The 19,827-nt window shown below is 42.7% G+C and overlaps 1 protein-coding gene across 1 annotated transcript; it reads left to right on the forward strand.

The window, feature by feature from the left end:
• Positions 1 to 965: 965 nt before the first annotated feature.
• On the forward strand, positions 966 to 19,347 carry LOC311118888 (B-cell receptor CD22-like; the record flags this gene model as incomplete). Its single annotated transcript, XM_084193652.1, has 13 exons — positions 966 to 984; positions 5,063 to 5,195; positions 5,559 to 5,584; positions 12,454 to 12,813; positions 13,017 to 13,238; positions 13,437 to 13,703; positions 13,946 to 14,209; positions 14,343 to 14,603; positions 14,737 to 15,000; positions 15,202 to 15,292; positions 15,408 to 15,471; positions 15,566 to 15,801; positions 19,092 to 19,347. The coding sequence occupies 13 exons, from the start codon at positions 966 to 968 to the stop codon at positions 19,171 to 19,173; spliced, it is 2,289 nt and encodes a 762-aa protein (XP_084049778.1). The 3' UTR covers positions 19,174 to 19,347.
• Positions 19,348 to 19,827: the final 480 nt, after the last annotated feature.

Below are 19,827 nucleotides of genomic sequence, written 5' to 3' on the forward strand. Positions count from 1 at the left end.
ATTTTGTTTTATTTAGACCTGTGTTTTGGTTGTTACATTCACAAAGTGTCTCAGTGTAGGAGTGCTGATGTAGGATCAGGTCCCTAGTCAATATAATGATGACCTAAAAGGCAAAACTGATGCTAGATCAGCACTCCTGCTCTACTCCAAGACACTTTGTGAATACATCAATGTATCAGGTGTAGTTATTCACCATATAGAGTGAGTTGTTGTTGGGAGATGCAACAATGGCCGTGAGAACAGCAGGAAATGTGTTGGTGGTCTTTATCTGGTCTTTGGCAGGTATGGTCTCATTTATAATTTGATCTGTTTATCAATCTACAGACATTTCTAAAAGGTTAAGAATCATAATTTTATTCTGATGTGTTCTGTTAGTCATCTCCACTTCACTTTATATAGTTATCTTTCACACTTTACAATGGCAACAAAGTGTGGACAAACCCTACTTTCAGTGTGGACAAACCCTACTTTCAGTGTGAGCCAATAGGCTTCTTTTTGTGATGCTTGACGCGCTGCAAGTCCCGCCTCTCCCATCTCCTCATTGGTTTTTAGGAGCACATACCCATGTGTGTGATTGAACGATGAACTGCGGTGCACACTCCAGTCCAGTTGGTGGTGGTAATGCACCTTAAAGTTTGTTGCCATCCGCAATATAAAGTTAAAAGAAGAAGAAGAAGCCTGAAGGAGGAAAGATTACTAGAAACGAACTCGGTTTACCCTATTTTCTGTGGATTCATTGTCGGAGTAGAGGACCTTGTGCATTTCAGGTAAAATAACAACCCAACGTTTATATCCCAGGACAAATTAGCTAGCAACAGCAAGCTAGCTAGCTAAATTGCCATAAATGTTTAATGCTTTTCGACCTGTCTCCAAATTAATATATTTGGTTCAGAGTTCGTTTTGATATTTCAACCTGCATGTCCTGGTCGCGTGTGGTGTGAGTGGACAAATTCAACATGCGCGCGATGGAGCACGCGGACGCACGTAGGCTCCCGGTCTAGTCAGCATGTAAGTGTATGTTGTGTAGTAAACTGTTAGTAGCCCATGTACCTCACCATAATAATTTGGTCCCTTTCCTAACCTCATAATTTAGCCTACTGTTCTGACTTGATGGTGCACATGTAGCCTATAGCCTGTTTTAGAGAAATGTAATAATCGAATATTGTGAGAGCTTTCATTGTCTGCTTATATGCCCCCATTATTTATCCTACGGTTTTGACTTGGTGTACAGGGAGAATACTGTAAGAACGGCCCATGTTCTGAATTATGTCGCTGTACATTTCAAAAGTGCTGAACAAATAGTTATATGGACTTCGTCCATCCTAGCTTGCTCAGTAATGTCTTAATCGAAATTACGGATTTGTCTTATCCGCTCGTCGTTCCCTTATGCCATAGAGTGTACATCTCAATAGTCAGTAGAAACCACATTTGTTTAAGTAAATCCGCCATATCAGCTATGTAAAAAAAAAAAAAGGCGTAAATGAGACTGAATGAACGGTTTCGCTGCCAGACAAGGTTCTGCTGATAGCCAGGTGTAGCGGTGGTAAGGATTCACTCAATGGTGCTGAAAAGAAAGCTCTGCTGTTGGGACAGCTTTATGTAGGCCCTAACAGTTTGTGGGCACCGTTTTTCACCGTTATAGTGCAATGAATGTATTGTTTAGTGTTGTGTTGTGTAGTGGCTTTGTTGGCATGCATGAATTGTGGTTTTGTTTTGTTTGCCCCACCAAGATTTACATGCTAAAATCGCCACTGGATACCTGCAGCTTCTCTTCTGTCATTATATGCTGCCCTAGAAGACTAAATAAACCCTTGCTCAACAGAATAATGTAATAGACCGATAGAATGAATGCTTCAATATAGTTGAGCTCGGTAAAGTTTTCTCTGTCATCTTTCGGGAAGCAAAGACGTTTAGGGACTGGGGAGAAAATACATTAACGCAAAAAAATGAAAAAGGGAAAGATATTCTGTGAAAAATGTCCAAATGACATCAGTTTGACCGGTTGTAAGGAAAAAGAAAAGTGTGAAAACGGCACCTCTACAGATGGTATCTAACAGAGCATTGCATTATCTCAAGATGCAAAAAGAAATAAATCATTTCTCCACTCCTGTTCCCAAGTCCAAATTTAGCCTACATTTGGTGTAGAATTTTACTGCAATAAATGCTTAGTTCTGCAAGAGTTATTATTAAGGCTATGTGAGAGGTTATAGACCTACAGTCAGTGTCTAGATTTCAGTTTCCATTCAACCCATCTAAACATCAGGCTACCGTTCCCTTGACATGCCATAAGCGAGAGATCATCAACTAGATTTAGCGAGGGCCATTTTTTTTCCTTAAGTGGATGGTCGGGAGGCCGGAACATAATTACAAATAATTTTTAGGCTGCAAATTCACTGCAAGAAGCGCAAACAGATATAATGTTTGACTAAAACATAATAATTTCAAATCTTGCTTACATTTGTATACGATCATGTCATGTCTCTCTATTATGCTGGGGAATACTTAGGAACAGATTTCTTAAATTAAAATCATTTGGAGCTGATTTCCTGGTGTTTCTTTGTCTTTTATGTCCAACAATGAAAATTCCACGCAAAAAAACATATATATATTTTTTTTGCTCAGAAAACTTGGGGGGCCAAATAAAACCACCCAAGGGCCGCCAGTTGGGGAAACCCTGCCATAGGCCTATTTGAAGTCCGACTTGTGACTGTCGAATTTGTATAGCACCTCACAATCCTCACACATAACATAGCTAGCACTGCTATCGTCCTCTTTTACCAAATATTTTCCAAACATTACTTTTCTGACCCTCCCTTCTCTTTATTTTCAACTCTCCTTTCGCAGCTTCTAAATACATCTAAATGTATTTTATATTTGAGATTCGTCAAATAGCCAGCCTTTGCCTTGATGACAGCTTTGCACACTCTTGGCATTCTCTCAACCAGCTTCACCTGGAATGCTTTTCCAACAGTCTTGAAGGAGTTCCCACATATGCTGAGCACTTGTTGGCTGCTTTTCCTTCACTCTGCCGTCCGACTCATCCCAAACCATCTCAATTGGGTTAAGGTCGGGGGATTGTGGAGGCCAGGTCATCTGATGCAGCACTCCATCACTCTCCTTCTTGGTTAAATAGCCCTTACACAGCCAGGAGGTGTGTTGGGTCATTGTCCTGTTGAAAAACAAATTATAGTCCCACTAAGCCCAAACCAGATGAGATGGCGTATCACTGCAGAATGCTTTGGTAGGCATGCTGGTTAAGTGTGTCTTGAATTCTAAATAAATCACAGACAGTGTCACCAGCAAAGCACCCCCACACCATAACACCTCCTCCTCCATGCTTTATGGTGGGAACTACACATGTGGAGATCATCCGTTCACCCACACCGCGTCTCACAAAGACACAGCGGTTGGAACCAAAAATCTCAAATTTGGACTCAAGACCAAAGGACAAATTTCTACTGGTCTAATGTCCATTGCTCGTGTTTCTTGGCCCAAGCAGGTCTCTTCCTCTTATTGGTGTCCTTTAGTAGTGGTTTCTTTGCAGCAATTTAATCATGAAGGCCTGATTCACACAGTCCCCTCCGAACAGTTGATGTTGAGATGTGTCTGTTACTTGAACTCTGTGAAGCTTTTATTTGGGCTGCAATTTCTGAGGCTGGTAACTCCAATGAACTTATCCTCTGCAGCAGAGGTAACGCTGGGTCTTCCATTCCTGTGCCGGTCCTCATGAGAGCCAGTTTCATCATAGCGCTTGATGGTTTTTGCGACTGCACTTGAAGAAACTTTCAAAGTTCTTGACATGTTCCGTATTGACTGACCTTCATGTCTTAAAGTAATGATGGACTGTCGTTTCTCTTTACTTATTTGAGCTGTTCTTGCCATAATATGGACTTGGTCTTTTACCAAATAGGGCTATCTTCTGTATACCTTGTCACAACACAACTGATTGGCTCAAACGCATTAAGAAGGAAATAAATTCCACAAATTAACTTTTAAGAAGGCACACCTGTTAAATGAAATGCATTCCAGATGACTACCTCATGAAGCTGGTTGAGAAAATGCCAAGAGTGTGCAAAGCTGTCATCAAGGCAAAGGGTGGCTATTTGAAGAATCTCAAATATAAAATATATTTTGATTTGTTTAACACTTTTTTGGTTACTACATGATTCCATATGCGTTATGTCATAGTTTTGATGTCTTCACTATTATTCTGTAATGTAAAAAACTGTAAAAAATAAAGAAAAACCCTTGAATGAGTAGGTGAGTCCAAACTTAACTGGTACTGTATGTCCCCGAGGGCTCGGTTCAAGGCCCTCTCTTCTTCTCTCTATACACCAAGTCACTGGGCTCCATCATATCCTCACATGGTCTCTCCTATCATTACTATGCAGATGACACTCAACTACTTTTCTCCTTCCCCCCATCTGACACCCAGGTGTCGACACGCATCTATGTGTGCCTGGCAGATATCTCAGCTTGGATGTCGGCCCACCACCTCAAGCTCAACCTCGACAAGACGGAGCTGCTCTTCCTCCCAGGGAAGGCCTGCCCGCTCAAAGACCTCTCCATCACAGTTGACAATTCCTCTCTCTCTCTCCCTCCCCTGTAGGATCTTGGCATAGTATAGACAGGCTGCACTACCAGGCCCCACCACAGGGGACATAGTATAGACAGGCTGCACTACCAGACCCCACCACAGGGGACATCGTATAGACAGGCTGCACTACCAGACCCCACCACAGGGGACATAGTATAGACAGGCTGCACTACCAGACCCCACCACAGGGGACATAGTATAGACAGGCTGCACTACCAGACCCCACCACAGGGGACATAGTATAGACAGGCTGCACTACCAGACCCCACCACAGGGGACATAGTATTGACAGGCTGCACTACCTTTTAGGACTATGCAATTGGTTCCATTGTACTTTTGGGACTATGCTTTTGGTTCCATTGTACTTTTAGGACTATACTATTGGTTCCATTGTACTTTTGGGACTATGCTATTGGTTCCATTGTATGTATTTGGACTCTGTCCGCTTTTTGTCCTCCTGTCCAGGGGTGGAGCTGGAGAGCATCAGGCTGGTGATCAGGAACCCAGACCGCTGGATGCAGAGAACCCCTCCCTCTCCTCAGAAGACCAACCCTAGAGGCCTCAACACCTCCTCAGCCTCCCAGTACGCCTCCTCAGGGTAAGGACATCCGTCTGTCTGTCAAAACATCAACTATAATATAATAATAATAATATAATAATATATGCCACTTAGCAGATGCTTTTATCCAAAGCGACTTACAGTCATGCGTGCATAATTTTTTTTTGTGTATGGGTGGTCCCGGGGATCGAACCCACTACCTTGGCGTTACAAGCGCCGTGCTCTACCAGCTGAGCTATAAACATAAATAATGTTAATTATTTATGAGTTATTCTAAAGTGTTACCAATCAACTCATATCAACTTTTGAAATGTACAAAATGACAGACAAATGACGGAAGGTGCACAGGCAGGCAGATGCTTGTGTTTTCATACTGTTTGTGTGTCTCTTTCTCCCTCCCAGGCCCAGGAGGATGGCTCCCATCAATGGTGATGAGTGTTTCTTCTGGGGGATATTATTTTTTAGACCAGATGGAAGAGTGCCTCCTATATGGATTTATTTTAAGAAGGTCATACCAAGGATAATTTAGCTATTTGATTTTGAATTTTAAGAAACCTTATCTCTGAGAGATATAAGAAAGATCAGGATTTTGTAATTAGATTTTTACATGTATTTCAGCCCGTATTTTTGGCACTGAACAGTCTCCATACTGTATATATTTCCATATTTTTGTGTCTTGTGAGGCCTGTGGGCTTCCTAGAGCAAAACAACCTACACATACGTGTTTGTGAGTCTCACCTTTCCATATATTAGCCCAAACTGTTCGGATGCTACAGACAGAAGTTGGCAGATCGACTGTACCGACTTCAGACGAGTCCCAGGACGCTTGAGGGGGTCGTAGAGTAACATTTTGTGAGAAGACCGATTTTCGGGATGTATCATGGTCTGACAAACACAGCTTTAGCTCTGTCACCTTTCACTGCAGATGCAGAAGTGTGACATCAGCGGACGCGGTGGATTGAGACGCATTAAATGCAACACAACCAGATATCTCTAGCTTCAACTGACAGATTTGTATGGGGATCTTTCTATTATGCTAATTTAATTTCCGTTAACATGGTTCTGTATTAAAGAAAAGTGGAAATGGGGGACATTTTGTCCATTTTAGTAATGTAGAGCCAACTCTATTACAGTAACCTCCCTTCTCTGACATGCTGTTCTGGTCCTCATGCATGTTAATGACTTAAAGAGGAAGGAAAGGACAGTTCTGCATCAGCTACTTGTGCCCTGACTACTTTAAATATGTGTCAACCACAAAACTGACACTTACTAGCAGTTCCTACACACTGCCAGTAAGTTGACTCACTGTACAAGACCTCTCCCCTTCAAATCACTCTGTAAGTATTGACAATATCTTGAAATATAGTTTTGGTTATTTATTTTTAATCATTAGTCATATACTTGAGGGTAATGTATCATTTTACTTCTTGTTATGTTTTGATCTGTGTTTTGGTTGTTACATCAGGGCCAGCATTCATAAAGTGTCTCAGTGTAGGAGTGTTGATCTACATAGGGATGAGATGATTAACCAGGGTATAAAAGACACGCAAACAAATATTGTAACACTGCAGTGTGTGTGTGTGCGTGTGTGTGTGAGGGGGATTTGTACATTGCTAGACATAACCGCCTTGTTGACCTGATAGCCAGTGAGGTGAGACAAGTAGTCTCACCAACAGCACACATGCATAAACATTCTTGTGTAAGGGGAAGCTGGTTTGATGTTGATGATGATGTGTTTTCCTGTGTGCCAAATATGGCAGATATTGTTGTTGTGGGGGGAGGCTAGGGGGAGGTGCTTATTTTCGAAGTGGGCTGCTCATTTGACGGCTACATGGAGCAGGCCTTTGCAGAGAAGCTGCCTCGGGTGGAGGTGCAAGCTGGTGACGCTGATATTTGTCAGTCTTGGCCACTCACACAGGCTTGCAGTGTGTGGCCTCCAGATTGCGGTCCTGACAAAAACTAGGGCAAAGCAATTGTCTAGGTAGTATGAAAAAAATATATTTAAAAAATAATGAATGCACTCACTGACTGATAGTCGCTCTGGATAAGAGCGTCTGCTAAATGACTAAAATGTAAATGTAAATGTAGGTACTGCTCTGTTTCAGCTGTCGTGGGCAGCCTAGCTGTTTGGAGGAGGTGCTTTCTGTACCCTTGAGTGCCATGCATTCAGGGATCTTTGAAATGTTCAATTTAATTGGTGGATTCAAATAAAGTATTTAAAATGTGTGTGTGACACAGTGGATTTAGCTGAGGATCCTTTAGGACCAGACTGATAGGGAGTAGGGTTGACATCTATACCAAATCAAATCAAATTGTATTTGCCAACAGGTGTAGACCTTACAGTGAAATGCTTACTTACAAGCCCTTAACCAACAATGCAGTTTTAAGAAAACAAAAAAAGTAAAAAATAGATAAGTAAAAAATAAAAATAGCAAATAATTAAAGAGCAGCAGTAAAATAAAATAACAGAAGGGAGGATATATACAGGGGGTACAGAGTCAATGTGCGGGGAAACCGGTTAGTCAAGGTAATTTAGGTAATATGTACATGTGGGTAGAGTTAATGTGACTATGCATAGATAATAAACAGAGTAGCAGCAGCGTAAAAGGGGGGGGGGGGGCAATGCAAATAGTCCGGGTAGCCATGATTAGATGTTCAGTAGTCTTATGTCTTGGGGGTAGAAGCTGTTAAGAAGCCTTTTGGACCTAGACTTGGCGCTCCGGTACCGCTTGCCGTGCGGTAGCAGAGAGAACAGTCTATGACTAGGGTGGCTGGAGGCTTTGACAATTTTTAGGGCCTTCCTCTGACACCGCCTGGTATAGAGGTCCTGGATGGCAGGAAGCTTGGCCCCAGTGATGTACTGGGCCGTATGCACTACCCTCTGTAGTGCCTTGCGATCGGAGGCAGAGCAGTTGCCATACCAGGTGGTCAGGATGCTCTCGATGGTGCAGTTGTAGAACCTTTTTGAGGATCTGAGTACCCATGCCAAATCTTTTCAGTCTCCTGAGGGGGAATAGGCTTTGTCGTGCCCTCTTCACGACTGTCTTGGTGTGTTTGGACCATGATAGTTTGTTGGTGATGTGGACACCAATGAACTTGAAGCTCTCAACCTGTTCCACTACAGCCCTGTTGATGAGATTAGGGGCGTGCTCTGTCTTCTTTTTTTTCCTGTAGTCCACAATCATCTCATTTGTCTAAGACGCAGGCCTCCTAATTGTCCCTAGAATTTCTAAGCAAACAGCGGGAGGCAGGGCTTTCTCCTATAGATCTCCATTTTTATGGAACAGTTTGCCTACCCATGTGAGAGACGCAGACTCGGTCTCAACCTTTAAGTCTTTACTGAAGACTTATCTCTTCAGTAGGTCATATGATTGAGTGTAGTCTGGCTCAGGAGTCTTCGGATGGGGCCACAGTGTCTCCGGACCGCTCCTGTCTCAGCCTCCAGTATTTATGCTGCAGTAGTTTATGTGTCGGGGGGCTGGGGTTAGTTGGTTATACCTGGAGTACTTCTCCTGTCTTATCCAGTGTCCTGTGTGAATTTAAGTATGCTCTCTCTAATTCTCTCGTTCTCTCTTTCTCTCTGAGAACCTGAGCCCTAGGACCATACGTCAGGACTACCGGGCATGCTGACACCTTGCTGTCCCCAGTCCGCCTGGCCTTGCTGCTATTCCAGTTTCAACTGTTCTGCCTGCGGTTACGAAACCCCTACCTGTCCCAGACCTGCTGTTTTCAACTCTTAATGATCGGCTATGAAAAGCCAACTGAGAGACCTGAGCCCTAGGACCATACGTCGGGACCACCGGCCGTGGTGACTCCTTGCTGTCCCCAGTCTGCCTGGCCTTGCTGCTATTCCAGTTTTAACTGTTCTGCCTGCGGTTATGGAACCCCTACCTGTCCCAGACCTGCTGTTTTCAACTCTTAATGATCGGCTATGAAAAGCCAACTGAGATTTATTCCTGATTATTATTTGACCATGCTTGTCACTTATGAACATTTTTGAACATCTTGGCATGGTTCTGTTATAATCTCCACCCGGCACAGCCAGAAGAGGACTGGCCACCCCTCATAGCCTGGTTCCTCTCTAGGTTTCTTCCTAGGTTTTGGCCTTTCTAGGGAGTTTTTCCTAGCCACCGTGCTTCTACACCTGCATTACTAGCTGTTTGGGGTTTTAGGCTGGGTGTCTGTACAGCACTTCGAGATATTAGCTAATGTATGAAGGGCTATATAAAATAAAATTGATTGATTTGTCTTGATCACGTTGAGGGAGAGGTTGTTTTCCTTGCACCACACGGCCAGGTCTCTGACCTCCTCCCTATAGGCTGTCTCATTGTTGTCGGTGATCAGGCCTACCACTGTTGTGTCATCATCAAACTTTATGATGGTGTTGGAGTCGTTCCTGGCCATGCAGACATGCGTGAACAGGGAGTACAGGAGGGGACTGAGCATGCACCCCTGAGGGGCCCCCGTGTTGAGGATCAGCGTGACAAATGTGTTGTTACCTACCCTTACCACCTGGGGGCGGCCCGTCAGGAAGTCCAGGATCCAGTTGCAGAGGGAGTTGTTTAGTCCCAGGGTCCTTAGCTTAGTGATGAGCTTTAAGGGCACTATGGTGTTGAACGCTGAGCTGTAGTCAATGAATAGCATTCTCACATAGATGTTCCTCTTGTCCAGGTGGGAAAGGGCAGTGTGGAGTGCAATAGAGATTGAATCATCTGTGGATCTGTTGGGGCGGTATGCAAATTGGAGTGGGTCTAGGGTTTCTGGGATCATGGTGTTGATGTGAGCCATGACCAGCCTTTCAAAGCACTTCATGGCTACAGATGTGAGTGTTACGGGTAGTCATTTAGGCAGGTTATCTTAGTGTTCTTGGGCACAGGGACTATGGTGGTCTGCTTGAAACATGTTGGTATTACAGACTCAGTCAGGGACATGTTGAAAATGTCAGTGAAGACACTTGCCAGTTGGTCAGCACATGCTCGGAGTACACGTCCTGGTAATCCGTCTGGCCCTGAGGCCTCGTGAATGTTGACCTGCTTAAAAGTCTTACTCACATTGGCTACGGAGAGCGTAGTCTGTAATAGTTTTCAAGCCCTGCCACATCCGACGAGCGTCGGAGCCGGTGTAGTACGATTCAATCTTAGTCCTGTATTGACTCTTTGCCTGTTTGATGTTTCGTCGGAGGGCATAGCGGGATTTCTTATAGGCGTCCGGGTTAGAGTCCCGCTCCTTGAAAGCGGCAGCTCTACCCTTTAGCTCAGTGCGGATGTTGCCTGTAATCCATGGCTTATGGTTGGGATATGTACTTACGCTCACTGTGGGGATGACGTCATCGATGCACTTATTGATGAAGTCAGTGACTGATGTGGTGTACTCCTCAATGCTATCGGAAGAATCCCGGAACATATTCCAGTCTGTGCTAGCAAAACAGTCCTGTAGCTTAGCATCTGCGTCATCTGACCACTTCCTTATTAACCGAGTCACTGGTGCTTCCTGCTTTAGTTTTTGCTTATAAGCAGGAATCAGGAGGATAGAGTTATGGTCAGATTTGCCAAATGGAGGGCGAGGGAGAGCTTTGTACGCGTCTCTGTGTGTGGAGGAAAGGTGGTCTAGAGTTTTTTTCCTCTGGTTGCACATTTAAAATGCTGGTAGAAATTAGGTAGAACAGATTTAAGTTTCCCTGCATGAAAGTCCCCTGCCACTAGGGGCGCGGCCTCTGGATGAGCATTTTCCTGTTTACTTATGGCCTTATAAAGCTCAATTGAGTGCAATCTTAGCGCCAGCATCGGTTTGTGGTGGTAAATAGACAGCTACGAAAAATATAGATGAAAACTCTCTTGGTAAATAGTGTGGTCTACAGCTTATCATGAGATACTCTACCTCAGGCGAGCAAACCCTTGAGACTTCCTTAGTATTCGATTTTATGCACCAGCTATTGTTTACAAATATACACAGACCGCCACCCCATGTCTTACCGGAGTCAGCCGTTCTTTCCTGCCGATGTAGCGTATATCCCGCCAGCTGTATGTTATCCATGTCTTTGTTCAGCCACGACTCGTGAAACATAAGATATTACAGTTTTTAATGTCCCGTTGGTAGGATAATCTTGGATCTTAGGTCGTCCAATTTTTTTTCAAATGATTGAACATTGGCTAATAGGATTGATGGAAGAGGTCGTTTTTTCGCTCGCCGTCATATCCTTACAAGGCACCCCGACCTACGTCCACGATATCTCCGTCTCTTTCTCATGCGAATGATGAGGATTTTGGCCTTGTCGGGTGTCTGTAGAATATCCTTCGCGTCCGACTCGTTGAAGAGTCGTAATGTGTAGGATGTGTGTTTTAACTTTTCTACATCCATAACTACCAGCACTCTAGACTTCATGGGCCTTCACTACATATGCTATATGTGTGTGTGTGTGTGTTTGTGTGTGTGTGCATGTGCTTGTGAATCACTTGCTGTTTAGCCTCACAGCTTGGGGATAGGAGCTATCATTGAACCTGGTGGTCAATCTTTAGGCTGCTGTACAGCTTGACGGACCGTAGAGGTTTGAACATTTATCCTCCTATATTTGGGGTTCTGAGAATAAAACAGCTTCAGAACAATCAATGTAGAAATATGTTTTTACAGTACTACAGATCTGTTCAGTAAGTGAATGTTGTTGTTGGTGTTGTTGTTGATGTCTTTATTGCATCCATTAAGAAATTATTTTTGCATCATACATCATGTCATCTTAAATAGACAGATGTAGACAGACATGAAACACGTCACACACATTACATACATAGTGCAATAGACTTACAGACAGACAGTATTCACATAGACAACCATATAGCACAATACAACACAACACAATATGAGCCTGGTTCATTTTCAGTAATGAGGCCCTGTACCCCATTTACAGTTTATACTTCAATGTATCAGGTGTAGTTATTCACCAGCTATAGAGTGAGTTGTTGTTTATGTTTCTAAGACTGCAGGGTGGGAGATGCAACAATGGCCTTGAGAACAGCAGGAAGTGTGTTGGTGGTCTTTCTCTGGTCTGTAGCAGGTATGGTCTCATTCTTATCTTTTAGTTGCTCTGTTTAACAATCAACAGACATTTCTAAAAGGATAAGAATCATAATGTTATTCTGGTGTGTTCTGTTAGGCGTCTCCACTTCACTTAAATAGTTATCTTTCACACCTTACTGAGTGATGCTTATCTGTGGTTTCCATTCACACTCAACTATACTCTAAGTGTGAGCTAATAGGCCTTGGCTTAATTCTGATACCATTGTGTTGTGTGACTGTGTTTCAGTGGTCCTGGGGCAGTATGGCTGGAGTGTGACTTACACCACTCAGAGTATCTGTGCCTTGAAGGGGTCAACAGTGCAACTGTCCTGCTCTTACACATATCCCAGTGGTTATGCCAGTTGGTATAATGTCATAAAAACCTTCTGGTTCACCAAAGTTTATCCTGTGGAGAATTATGTGAGTTTGAGTGATGACCCAGTATACAAAGGTCGTGTGTCGTACCGTAGCAATATGAGGAATGGCCACACCCTGACAATCACAGACCTGAGAGAGAGTGACTCAGCTACGTACAAGTTCAGATTTATAACAGATCAGACCGGAGGGAAATATACTGGTGATCCTGGAGTCACTCTGTCTGTCACAGGTACAGTTACATTCAATAAAGCTAAACTGTTGAATTCCATTTAGTTCAGGAAAATTGTCTTGGTTTGTATTAATGAAATACAAATAATATGATACTATGTCTATATAGCAATTGTCATGTCTTTATTGATCTGTTTGAGAATGTATTACATCATGTGATGACACTAGACAACAGGTGATTCAGGTTGATGTTTTCTACTCCAGATCTGCAGGTGAAGGTGACTCCTTATTCACAGACTGCAACATGGAAGACACTGACCTGTAGCACCACCAGTTGTCCTCTGACTGGTAACCCCACCTACACCTGGTACAAGAACGGACAGATAGTAACTGAGAAGATTTCCCCCTATTCAGTCTATCCTGATGCTGCAGACAGCTACTCCTGTGCTGTAAAAGGCCGTGAGGCTCTCCACTCTCCTGCAGTGTGTGAGTACAGTACAGTACAATAGTACAGTATTCAACTCATCAAGTATCATGCATTCAGGCAAAAGAGACAGGTCTTACTTTATCAATCATTACAGAACAAAAAGGCTTTTTTTACACATTGTCTATATTACTTCAAATTATTATAATTATGAAAGTATTGTGACATTACCACTTTGGGACATTAATCTTTTACATCAGATAATCCAAAGAGCACCTCAGTGTCAGTCAGTCCCTCTGGTGAAATAGTGGAGGGCAGTTCAGTGACTCTGACCTGCAGCAGTGATGCCAACCCACCTGTGCAGAGTTACATCTGGTACAAGAAGAATGGAGGTGGCTATCAGAGTATGACAGGACCACAGCATGTCTTCAATCAAATCCAGTCATTAGACACTGGAGAGTACTCCTGTGTGGCCCAGAATGAGATGGGGACAGACAGGTCTAGGACCATCAACATGGATGTGAAGTGTGAGTAAAGTTCAGCTCAGTGTTTGAATGCTAAGGTAGCAAAACAATTGTAATTAAATGAAGTATTCCTAAAGCACAGCATCTCCAAATGTGTATTTGTTAACGTTTTGTGTAAGTTATAGTTTTAGATAGTTCTCTGACTTAACAGATAATACATTTTTGACATGACATGTCATTTGTAAATATACTACTGTCATAAATATACTACTGTCCTAACGCTCTGACAAATTCTCCTTTACCAGATGGCCCAAAAAGCACCTCAATGTCAGTCAGTCACTCTGGTGAAATAGTGGAGGGCAGTTCAGTGACTCTGACCTGCAGTAGTGATGCCAACCCACCTGTGGACAAATACACCTGGTACAAGAAGAACGTAACCTCACCAAAAGCATCAGGACAGAGTTACAGCATCACTAACATCAGCTCTGAGGACAGTGGAGAATACTACTGTGAGGCTGACAATAAATATGGACGCCTCAACTCTTCTTATGTGTCTGTGGACGTTCAGTGTTAGTACACCTAACCTCATCTTTTGATCAGAGGATCACATTTGAATTAATATTTCAATCACAAGTCTAAGTTTCACGATGCTCCTCATGTAAAACACTATTTAAAATACTGTTGTTACATATTGTTCACCAGATGGCCCAAAGAACACCTCAGTGTCAGTCAGTCCCTCTGGTGAAATAGTGGAGGGCAGTTCAGTGACTCTGACCTGCAGCAGTGATGCCAACCCACCTGTGGACAAATACACCTGGTACAAGAATGGAGCTTCACTGACAGGATCTGAAAAGACATACAATTTCACAACCATCAGCTCTGAGGATAGTGGAGAATACTACTGTGAGGCTGACAATAAATATGGACGCCTCAACTCTTCTTATGTGTCTGTGGACGTTCAGTGTTAGTACACCTAACCTCATCTTTTGATCAGAGGATCACATTTGAATTAATATTTCAATCACAAGTCTAAGTTTCACGATGCTCCTCATGTAAAACACTATTTAAAATACTGTTGTTACATATTGTTCACCAGATGGCCCAAAGAACACCTCAGTGTCAGTCAGTCCCTCTGGTGAAATAGTGGAGGGCAGTTCAGTGATTCTGACCTGCAGCAGTGATGCCAACCCACCTGTGGACAAATACACCTGGTACTTTCAAAATAAGACTTTTCTAAATGCATTTGGAAAGATCTACAACATAAGTAACTTCAAGTCTAAGGACAATGGACATTACCACTGTGAGGCCTGGAATGGAAGAGGATCTAGGAACTCTACAGTTCTGATGATAAATTTACCAGGTGAAGTTTCATCTTCAATATTTCAATACAAAATTAAGTTAAGGTAATATTAATAATTATACTTTGGCTTATCATACTTTGTTTTTTAATGATATATACGTTGAGATGAGATCACTTAACAAATATTGTATTATTGTCCTGTACTATGATTATTTTCAGTTTATAACATGCAGTACTCGTATCATCCATATTTTAATTTAGGGAAACAAACCTCAGTTATGACTGCAGCTGTAGGAATCGTAGTTGTTGTTCTGGTTCTCATCCTCTGTCTCTCTGGCTTCATGTGGGTCAGGTGAGTGATCTTTAAATATTATTTCACTCAAACACTTTTTTATTAACTTAATTTGTTCATTGATTGATTCATTCATTATTTAAAGAATAAATTCATTAATTAATTTACAAAACAGGAAAAAGGCCTCCAAATCCACCTCTGACACAAGAGACAGAAGAGACACAGCAGACGATGGACAGGTGAGTGTGTTGGAATCAGAAGATGACTGATGACTGTGTATTGCTTTGTGGAACATTTCCACTCCTCATGTTGTCTGTCCTTCTTCCCAATCAGGGAGACTCTAGTCCAGTGTATGACAACATCTCAGGCATGATCATGACCCCTACTGCAGCACAGACAGCTGACACAGACTACCAGGATGATGTTCACTACGCCAGCGTCCACTTCTCTCACTCCAAAAACCAGGAAGTACCTCTGTACTCCACCGTCCAGCTGCCTCAACCACAGAAACAGGACCAAGAAGTCCAGTACGCTGCTGTGAAATTCTACCGCCCCAGTTCTGCCACCCAGTGAGCAAATTTTGCCATTAAAATACAGTGGGGAAAAAAAGTATTTAGTCAGCCACCAATTGTGCAAGTTCTCCCACTTAAAAAGATGAGAGAGGCCTGTAATTTTCATCATAGGTACACGTCAACTATGACAGACAAAATGAGATTTTTTTTCTCCACCAAATCACATTGTAGGATTTTTAATGAATTTATTTGCAAATTATGGTGGAAAATAAGTATTTGGTCAATAACAAAAAAGTTTCTCAATACTTTGTTATATACCCTTTGTTGGCAATGACACAGGTCAAACGTTTTCTGTAAGTCTTCACAAGGTTTTCACACACTGTTGCTGGTATTTTGGCCCATTCCTCCATGCAGATCTCCTCTAGAGCAGTGATGTTTTGGGGCTGTCGCTGGGCAACACGGACTATCAACTCCCTCCAAAGATTTTCTATGGGGTTGAGATCTGGAGACTGGCTAGGCCACTCCAGGATCTTGAAATGCTTCTTACGAAGCCACTCCTTCGTTGCCCGGGCGGTGTGTTTGGGATCATTGTCATGCTGAAAGACCCAGCCACGTTTCATCTTCAATGCCCTTGCTGATGGAAGGAGGTTTTCACTCAAAATCTCACGATACATGGCCCCATTCATTCTTTCCTTTACACGGATTAGTCGTCCTGGTCCCTTTGCAGAAAAACAGCCCCAAAGCATGATGTTTCCACCCCCATGCTTCACAGTAGGTATGGTGTTCTTTGGATGCAACTCAGCATTCTTTGTCCTCCAAACACGACGAGTTGAGTTTTTACCAAAAAGTTCTATTTTGGTTTCATCTGACCATATGACATTCTCCCAATCCTCTTCTGGATCATCCAAATGCACTATAGCAAACTTCAGACGGGCCTGGACATGTACTGGTTTAAGCAGGGGGACACGTCTGGCACTGCAGGATTTGAGTCCCTGGCGGCGTAGTGTGTTACTGATGGTAGGCTTTGTTACTTTGGTCTCAGCTCTCTGCAGGTCATTCACTAGGTCCCCCCGTGTGGTTCTGGGATTTTTGCTCACCGTTCTTGTGATCATTTTGACCCCACGGAGTGAGATCTTGCGTGGAGCCCCAGATCGAGGGAGATTATCAGTGGTCTTGTATGTCTTCCATTTCCTAATAATTGCTCCCACAGTTGATTTCTTCAAACCAAGCTGCTTACCTATTGCAGATTCAGTCTTCCCAGCCTGGTGCAGGTCTACAATTTTGTTTCTGGTGTCCTTTGACAGCTCTTTGGTCTTGGCCATAGTGGAGTTTGGAGTGTGACTGTTTGAGGTTGTGGACAGGTGTCTTTTATACTGATAACAAGTTCAAACAGGTGCCATTAAGACAGGTAACGAGTGGAGGACAGAGGAGCCTCTTAAAGAAGAAGTTACAGGTCTGTGAGAGCCAGAAATCTTGCTTGTTTGTAGGTGACCAAATACTTATTTTCCACCATAATTTGCAAATAAATTCATAAAAAATCATACAATGTGATTTTCTGGATTTTCTTTTCTCAATTTGTCTGTCATAGTTGACGTGTACCTATGATGAAAATTACAGGCCTCTCTCATCTTTTTAAGTGGGAGAACTTGCACAATTGGTGGCTGACTAAATACTTTTTTCCCCCACTGTTACATGGAGCCAATACTAGAACATTGGAAACACACAGCATTAAGGGATAAGTTTGCTTGTTTCCAACCAAATCTGGATGTCCAGGGGGTTGGAAAGTTGAATCTCATTTACTGCATTTCTATACAATTAAAAAACTTTAAAATGCTATTTGGAAAACAGCAAAAACAAGCAAAAATGTCCCCAGCCGTTATCACCTTGGCTGCTGTAGGTTCATTCACCTCAGTCCATCTACAAACACACAGCCTATTAGCTATACAGTTGTAATGTTATACCCCTGAAAGGGGGGAAATATTGGAAATGATTCACACTGACACGCAGCATCAGCGATGAAACAAAATCGTATGACATTTTTAGAACTTTGCATGTTGATAGCATTTTAATGTAGGCCTATGGCTATATGGGGAAGATAGGCCATGTGGAGATGTTCATATTGAAATATATATATATATATATATATATATATATATATATACATAATTTTTTTATTTTTTTATTCCTAAATTGTTTGATTAGATTAGCACAGATTATCTCAGGGGACCCCACATGGGGCCCCGACCCCAAGTTTGGGAACCACTGTAAAAACCTCTCTCTCTGCTTGCTTCCTCTCTCTCTCTGTCTCCTCTACTTCCACCTGCATGCATTGCAACCTGCCTCAGCCTCTCCACTGAGCACCACATCACTGTCTGTCTCAGTAGCCTACTCTCTCTGAAGGACTTAGTAGTGTATGGTTTGCTCCTGCTGAGGTAGGCTCCGTTTAACGTTAGCTTCTTACTTCATCCTTCTAGCTGGCTAAGTAATACTAACCAGAGCCCTTCAACGTTACTGCAATAGAAGTCTCTGCCGGCAGCTATTCCCCGACCTGACTGACTGACATATCTATATTAGCCGTTTGAGAGAGTGGTGAATGTGCTGCTAAAAAGGCCAATCAGGACGCAGGAGAACATAATGAACAAACTGTTCACAAAGAGGAAAACCACTGTTCATGATTCCACTCATTCACAAAGAGGAAAACCACTGTTCATGATTCCACTCATTCACAAAGAGAAAAACCACTGTTCAGGATTCCACTCATTCACAAAGAGGCAGGCGTGATTAGTCAGATCAAGAAAATAAGCATTCTGAGCTTTGACCAACGCTGGAAGCAATATTTAGATGTTGATCCGTAATTCATTTTATTTACTGTGTACAGTATTTGTATTAGGCTATTATTATTATTTTCAAATTATAAAACATTTACGAGGTCCGAACCTCGGTGTCCTCATATGTAGTTACGGCTTTGTGCTCATTGTAGACAATGATGATGTCATCAATAATGCACATTGTGCATTAAGGTGAAATTTAACCGCTCCACTGCTGCCACCCGGTGAGCATATTCTGCATTGTCATTCATATGCTGCTGCTTATTGTAAGAGATGTCATCAATAAGCAAAACAGTTGACTCCTATTGATGACTAGTGATGTCATTTCCTTAAACCAGTAGAACAATAGACATCTCAAGACAATTACTATGACATGTCTATTATGAGGGAGTGATGTCTTGATGATTTTTAGGAACTTTTGTCTGCGTTCCAAATTGCACACTGTTCCCTATTTAGTGCACTCCTTTTGACCTGAGCTGGGATGCGGATTTTGTTTAATTTCTGTTTCTCTTTCCTCAGACCCGCTGCAGCACAAGCAGCTGAGGAGGACTCCTCTGTTCTCTACAGTACAGTCAACAAACCCAGAGCCAAGAAGACCTGAACACAACAAACCCAGAACCAAGAAGACCTGAACACAACAAACCCAGAACCAAGAAGACCTGAACACAACAAACCCAGAACCAAGAAGACCTAAACACAACAAACCCAGAACCAAGAAGACCTGAACACAACAAACCCAGAACCAAGAAGACCTGAACACAACAAACCCAGAACCAAGAAGAACTGAACAAAAACCTTGTACTGTATATCTGGACCCATATATTCAAACTAAGTGATATACACTGAGTGTACAAAACATTAGGAACACCTTCCTAATATTGAATTGCACCCCCTTTTGCCCGCAGAACAGCCTCAATTCGACTCTACAAGGTGTCAAAAGCATTCCACAGAGATACTGGCCCATGTTGACTCCAATGCTTCCCACAAGTTGGCTGGTAGTGGATCTCTGCTCCGACTAGCTTGTTCCATCTCATCCCACAGATGCTCAATTGGATTGAGATCTGGTGAGTGGGCAGGCCACTGCAGTAAGCTGAATTCACTGTAATGTTTGTGGAACCATTCCTGGACAATCCTAGCCTTGTGGCATGGGGCATTATCCTGCTGAAAAAATACATTTGCAGATGGATACACCGCTGCCATGAAGGAATGCACCTGATTGGAAATTATGTTCAGATATCCTGTGGCATTCAAACGT

Source organism: Coregonus lavaretus (assembly GCF_964263955.1).
Source record: "Coregonus lavaretus genome assembly, contig: HAP1_SCAFFOLD_616, whole genome shotgun sequence".
NCBI classification, from domain to species: Eukaryota; Metazoa; Chordata; class Actinopteri; order Salmoniformes; family Salmonidae; genus Coregonus; species Coregonus lavaretus.